Source organism: Phacochoerus africanus, chromosome 2 (genome assembly GCF_016906955.1).
Source record: "Phacochoerus africanus isolate WHEZ1 chromosome 2, ROS_Pafr_v1, whole genome shotgun sequence".
Lineage (NCBI taxonomy): Eukaryota > Metazoa > Chordata > Mammalia > Artiodactyla > Suidae > Phacochoerus > Phacochoerus africanus.
This window is the reverse complement of record NC_062545.1, coordinates 264,212,969-264,220,241: the sequence shown is the minus strand read 5'-3', so window position 1 is coordinate 264,220,241 and position 7,273 is coordinate 264,212,969. Positions and strand designations below refer to the sequence as shown.

Sequence of the window (7,273 nt, the reverse complement as noted above, 5' to 3'; positions counted from 1 at the left end):
TTATCTCATTCAATTTACACAGCTACCCTATGAGTTGAAGCATCATTATACTCATTTTACAGATGAGGAAACTGAGGTTCAGAGAAGTAAAGTGACTTGCTCAGGTTATATGATACGTGTGGTTGAGCTGAGATTTGAACCCGGACATGTGTGTGTTGATGCCAAAGCTGCATTCCTCCTGTGGCACCACAGCAATTCTGTGCTTAGGGTATGAGGCTCAGATAGGGAAGCTTTCAAGAGGGAGAGATAGTCCTGGGTGACCATTCCTGGGCTTACAGGGAGATACCAGCTATGAGCCTAGGTACAGTCATCCTGTCCTACTGCCCTATGAAATCAGGCAGGCAACTTGTAAACACAACAGAACAGCTGGGCTTTGTCCTCAGGGGGACTTGGGATTCAATTGCTGTCTGACCTAGGGCAAGCCACTCAACCTCTCTGAACTTCAAATTCCCATCTCTAAAAGGTGATGCTAAGCCCTCTATTACAACACTGTTGTGAGGAGCCAAGATAATATACCCACACTGCCTGCACACATTAGTTGCTCACTTAATTACATCTACCATATGCATAAGAAATAGGTGGGGGAGTTCCCATCGTGGCTTAGTGGAAACAAATCTGACCAGGAACCATGAGGTTACAGGTTTGACCCCTGGTCTCGCTCAGTGGGTTAAGGATCCGGTGTTGCCATGAGCTGTGGTGTAGGCTGGCAGCTGTAGCTCCAATTTGACCCCTAGCCTGGGAACCTACATATGCTGCAGGTACGGCCCTAAAAACCAAAAAAAAAAAAAAAAAAAAAACCCAAAAAAAGAAAGAAAAAAGAAAAAAGTAGTAGATGGGGGATACAAATTGCTAGACCCCAGTCTCAGAGATTCTGATGAACAAGTCTAGGGTGGGACTGAGGCACAGCTAGTTCACAGTTTTGTTCGGATGATTCTGATGCAGGTGGAACGAGGATCCCACTTCAAGAAATAGTCTAAGGAAAGTACACTCAGGGCCACTGACTGCAGAAAGCCTTTATTCCTGAGTCAAAAGTCAGGTTCTAGAACTACGGGCTGCCCCCTGGGCCAGCCAATGCCAGTGGCACAGAAGGAAACTGGTGAGGGAGGTGGCCGCAGAACTCACAGCTTGGGCTTGTGACCCATAGTCTCATCCCAGCCCTTCCGGCACGTCCGGACAATCCACTCGTGCTCGTCATCATCTGCAAAGGCAGAAGGAGAGCTGGTCATGCTTGGTGCTCGCTGGGCCTACCCTGGCCTGGGGGACCCCCAGGCAGCGTCCCAGGACTGGGATGTATGTTGGAGGTAGACCTTGCTGATGTCAGCGGGCATGGCTTGACCTGGCCGCTCTGAGCTGGGCCTTTGCTTAGTGTGACATCCACCAACAGCACCCCTGAGACAGGCCTTAGTTTCTTTCTGGGCTTTCCTTTCTGGACCCCTCAGAGAATCCGGGGATCCCCAGGAGGCTGATAACCCTGTTTGCTCAGGTCCTCTCAGCGGGGAGTGGAAAGGAGAAGCTGGTGGTCCTGTAGCTCCCCCCCCCCCCACTTATCCACTTATCTGCCTTATTAAGTCCTCAGGACCACCTGACAGCAGCAATCCTGCCTTTCTACGAACAGAACAACAGGCTCAGGGGACAGGGAGTGGCTTGTCCGCAGCCATAGGGTTAGTATGCAGGAGAGCCCAGAGCTGGAGCCCAGGGTTGTCTGAGCACAAGGCTTGTGCTGTTTTTAAACCTCAGAGAGAGTGGAGTGGGACGGCACACCACTGTCATCTGTCTGTGCCAGGTCCCTCTGCGGACTGACTTTATTTCATTTTTCCCCTTTATCCTCCACACCCACACCCAGCCTCTCCCCCCACCACGACAGAGACCCACTCCGATGGTGGGATACATACCCCTAAAAATGCACGGAGCTCTGTAAAATATGTACTATTGTTTTGTGTTCGAATGTGGTTTTAATTTACATAAATGGCATTGTGCTGTGAATTTCATTGTGCCTTACTTTTTTCCACTCAACACTACGTTTTCAAGATCTATTCTTGTTGTGTTGCAGACAGCTAGTTCTTTGCTTCTGACTGCTGCCTAATATTCCATGGTGGGCTTCTGTCCCCTTTTGTTACCCATCCTCCTGGGGGTGGGCACACGGGTTGCCTCCACCTCCCGTTACCAGGAATGATGCTCAGACAAATGTTCTTGGGCACACCCCTTCGTGGATACTGGGAGAGCGGGGTGGGGGGGGGGCTTCTCTGGGGTTCTGGGCCAGGAAAAGGATCGTATACTTCAGTCACTAGGACTCCCACTGGCTTAGTGCTTTTTTTCCCCAGCACGGCGCTGCCCGCCTGTGGTCCCTCCCTCGTTCCCAACTTCCCTCTTCCTGGGCACAAAGAGGATCATCCCAAACCCCTGCCCTCAAGCAGTTACCCTCAGGGCACAGCCCAGAGCCTCTTGCCTCCTCCCCGCATCCCAGACCTAGCTGAGGTGGCAGGATGGAACTACTCAGCCTCCTTTGGGAGACAAATGGCAGAAGCTAGAGAAAAAGGACACTCTTGAGAGTGGAGTCACGGAGGGCCTGCAGAAACCCTGCCTTCTGAACTGGACCCCTTCCTCTTCTGTGACAGCGCCAGACACGGGTCCAGGGAGATGAGGCTTATTGACAGCCTACTGTGCGCTCCATTCTTTGCCAGCACAGGATCTCATAGACTCTTTGCTGAGAGCCCAGTAGGGGTGGCGAAGTGAGCCCTGTTTTACAGAGAAGACGGGCCGTATCGGGTCCAAGGCCAGCGGGACTGAAGCCAAGACTGCCAGCCTCTGAAGCTTGACTTTCCACCTGGGGGCAGAACTGATGGGGCCAGAAGACGAGACTGCCCACAGAAAAGGCCTCTTCCATCCCCTACCCCCTTTCTTTGTCTGTGATCCAAGGAGAAAGGCTTGCTGCCTGCCGGCTCTGGCCTCCGAGGAGTGCCAGAAGCAGTCAGGGGGCCTCAGTTTCCTGGGGGGGGAGGCTGCCTGGGAATCCGCATGTGGCCGCTAGCCACCCCCCCACACCACCAGGGGCGGGGAGAGCAGCGGCACACAAGGAGTTAAGCGCTGGTGAAGCCCACTTTTGCCACACCGCGAGCAGCCTGGTTGATAATTACAGTTCTGAAGTCTCCAGGCTATTCGAATCAGTGCAGCTGCAACCTCTTCAGTGGTAACCCTGAAACCAGACAAACTGGGTTTATTGTGCTGAACCAGTCCTCAGGCCCCTCCCTGATCATTACAAATTGACAGCAATGGACTTAACAGCCCTCTTCAGTACCCCTTTCACTCTCTACCTGGCTGCACAGCCACCAATTTGAATCGCAGATGCCACCCCTCCCGGCAGCTGCTCACCAACCCGCCCACCACCTCCCCGGCGGTGGGCGCCTGTGCAGCAGCTCCCCTGGCCCGGCCACGCCAGGGTGAGGCTGCCGAAGCATTTCATCAATATTTAAAATGGAATTAAACCTGCAGCTCTGATTAATGCCTCCCAGATCCTGGGAGATGTGATTACTATTTTGCAAATTGCGATTGTTGGAATATGTTAATATGATTGTCTGAGAACATCTTCACCTTCTCGGGTAATTTCCCCCCTTTTTGGCAGGAGAGGAGAGGAGGGGGGGAAAAGATGGGAAAGAAACACCCCACAAACTCTTTAATCAATTGTAAATTATTACCCTCGGCACAATTGCTGGTGGTTCAGAGGGGAAGGGAAGGGAGATTTCTGGTTTGGTGCATTTAGCTTGAAAAGTTTTGGCCCCCACTGGTCTAGTAATTCCACTCTAGGATGTTATCCGAGGGGACTAATCTTTGCGTTTTGGTACTGTTCAGGAATCAAAAAAACTGAAATAACCTGTGCTTATAAAAACAAGAGAATGATTACTTTGTTGTCCATTCATTTAACAAATAATTTCTAAACACCCACTATGTGCCAGGCATACTGCTAAGTTCAGTGGGTGGACACTGTGAGCCATGTGAAGCTGCTTAGCTACTGAAGAAATATGGTTATAAGGTCTGTAGAGCAATCTTTGGGGAAATGTTTTTGATATGATAATAAGCAAAAAACAACGTGGAACAAGTTAAGAAATTACGTAGACAGTATAGTCTGTGTAAAAATTGTACATGGGGAAGTTCCCGTTGTGGCTCAGCAGAAACGAATCTGACTCGTATCCATGAGAACACAGGTTTGATCCTTGGCCTCTCCCAGTGGGTTAAGGATCTGGCGTTGCCACATACTGTGGTGTAGGTCACAGATGTGGCTCAGATCTGGCGTTGCTGTGTCTGTGGCATAGGTTGGCGGCTACAGCTTCGATTTGACCCCTAGCCTGGGAACCTCCGTATGCCGTGGGTAGAGCCCTGGAAAGACAAAAAAATAAAAAATAAAAATAAATTAAAAAATTGTGCATGGGAGAAAAATGAAAAATGATAAGTTGAATGTGAATAATGGTCAGCTCTGAGCAGTGGAACTAGAGAGGTTCTTTCATTTTTGGTATTTCCCAAATCTTTCATTAATGTATATACACAATAGAAAAAATAAAAATAATTATTGGCTTTTCCCCCTACCCTCTAATTTAGTGCCTTGCTAACTTCATGCATTTCAGTAATTGAAATAAAATATTTTTGGGTTCCTAGAAACATCAATAGGGTTCTTGAATTTCTAAAAAGTAAAAAGACCCAGCATAAAAATATTGTTAAAAAAGTATAAAGGTTGGAGAATAGACAAATCACTTGTGCAGAAGAATTCCATATAATTTGCGTGCATACTCAGCCCTCAAGGAGATAGGGCATAACTCCCTATTCCTTAGGTGTGGCTTGCATAGTGACTTCCTCTTAAAAAAGGACAGACTAGAAAGGGGGTTAAAAAAAAAAAAAGAGTAACTTTTCAGTAAAAAAGCTTGACAAACACACCTTGTCCAAGTGACCAAGGTCAGCATCAGCACTGCTGAGTCGTGTGGAGGGTGTGTAGCCTTGATATGATGAAAATGGCATTTACCTCTGTGGTCTTCCTCTCCCCAAACCCATGACTCCAGTCCAGTCATACGAAAACAATCAAATTCCAACCAAGGGGTATTTTACAAAACACTTGACCAGTACTCCTCAAAAGTGTCATCAAAAGCAAGGGACGTCTGAGAAACTCTCACAGCCAAGAGGAGCCTGTAAGGTGATGTGACAACTAAATGCAATGTGGTGTCATGGGTGGGATTTTGGAACAGAAAAAATAGGGAAAGACTGAGGAAATCTGAATAAAGCATGGCTATTTACTTTTTTTTTTTAGGGCTGCACCTGAGGCATATGGAAGTTCCCAGGCTAGGGGTCAATCGAAGCTGTAGCTGCCGGCCTAGCCACAGCCACAGCAACGCCAGGTCCAAGCCACATCTGTGACCTACACCACAGCTTCACACCAATGCTGAATTCTTAACCCACTGAGTGGGGCCAGGATCGAACCTGCGTCCTCATGGGTACTAGTCCAATTTGTTACTGCTGAGCCACAACAGGAACTCCGAGGCATGGGCTTTCGTTGATAATACTGTGTCACTATTAGTTCATTAGTTACCACAGATGCACCATTCAATGTAAGATATTAACAACAGGCAAATTGCAGTGGGGGATAATAGCAACTTTCTGTACTGTCTTTTCAGTAATTCTATATAGCTGAACTTGTTCTAAAATAAAGTGTTTATTTTTAAAAATGTCTGAAAATCCAATGTGCTCGGTAAAAGGTGAGATTATCGTGTTCCCCAGGAGGGCTGGAACACTTCACACACCCAACCATCCAAAACAAGGTCTTTTACCCTCTTTCCTCTCTCCTGGGCTCTGCACATCCAATTTATGAGTCTACACAGATATAGAGGACAAACTAATGGTTACCAGTGGGAAGAGGGGAGGGGAGAGGGTCAAGATAGAGGTGGGGGAAAGAGTTATTACAGGATTACCTGAAAGCATATGTGTAAAACTTTTGAAAATTGTAAAGCACTGTAGAATTAAAGAATCTTTCATTCAATAAAAATAATTTATGAGCCTGTGCTTATTTGCGCATTTCCTTCTATGTTTTTATTTCCCACTGGGCTATAAACTCAATGCAGGAACCATGACTGCATGCTGACCACTGGACCCAGCATACAATAGGCAGCCAATAAATGCTTTGCCAGGTGAAGTCCGAAATAAGTCTGACTTGTCTTGATTGCCATCAGCAAACATTTCTGACACCTGATTCTTGGCAGCCAGGTCTCAGCTCAAATGTCACTTCTCAGTGATGCCTAATCCAACTGCCTTCATTCTCAGTCACTCCATCTGGCCTTTGTTTTCTCTTCCTCATGGCATATGCTTCTCTCTGCAATTTTCTTGTTTATTTATATGTTTTCTGCCTCCCTATCCAAACTGCAAACTCCAATGAAACTGGGGCCTTTTCTGCTCGTTCACTGTGGCATTGTCAGACCAGAGTACGGCATACAGGAGAAGCTTAGCCTACATCTGTTGAATGTATGAAAGGATGAGTGTTTTTTTAAAATTGAAGTGTAGTTGATTTACAGTGTTGTTAACTTCTGCTGTACAGCAAAGTGATTCAGTTATACATATACCTACCTACATATCCACCATTTTTAATATTTTTTCCATTATGGTTTATCACAGGATATGGAATATAGTCCCCTGTGCTATACGGTAGGACCTTGTTGTTGACACAGTCTGTACATAATAGTTTGTATCTGTTAACTCCAAATTCCCAACACTTCCCTTCACCATCATCCCCCCACTCCGCCGCCCCAGCAACCATAAGTCTGTTCTCCATGTCTGTGAGCCTGTTTCTGTGTCACAGATAAGTTCATTTGTGTCATTTTTTTTTTCTTTTGCGTTTTAGGGCCACACTTGTGGCATATGGAAGTTCCCAGGCTAGGGGTCGAATCGGAGCTACAGCCACCAGCCTGCGCCACAGCCACAGCAACGCGGGGTCCGAGCCGCGTCTGCGACCTACACCACAGCTCATGGCATCACCAGATTCATAACCCACTGAGCAAGGACATGGATTGAACCCACATCCTCATGGATGCTAGTCAGATTCGTTAACCGCTGAGCCACGAAGGGAATTCCCATTTTAGATTTTACATTAAAGTGATATCATTTGGTGTTTGTCTTTCTCTTTCTGACTTACTTCACTTAGTAGGAGAATCTCTAGGTCCAACCACATTGCTGCAAATGGCATTATTTCATTCTTTTTTATGGCTGAGTAGTATTCCATTGTATACATGCATAAAATGAATGG

At 47.1% G+C, this 7,273-nt stretch overlaps 1 protein-coding gene across 2 annotated transcripts in view; it reads right to left on the bottom strand.

Annotated features, from left to right (window-relative positions):
* Positions 1–995: 995 nt before the first annotated feature.
* MORN5 (MORN repeat containing 5) overlaps positions 996–7,273 on the bottom strand; it is a 37,688-nt gene continuing 31,410 nt past the window's right edge. For both annotated transcript variants that reach the window (XM_047768322.1, XM_047768320.1), the window contains exon 5: positions 996–1,198. In XM_047768322.1, coding sequence (XP_047624278.1) covers positions 1,119–1,198 — 80 coding nt within the window. In that variant the 3' untranslated portion in view covers positions 996–1,118. The remainder of the gene's footprint in view (positions 1,199–7,273) is intronic.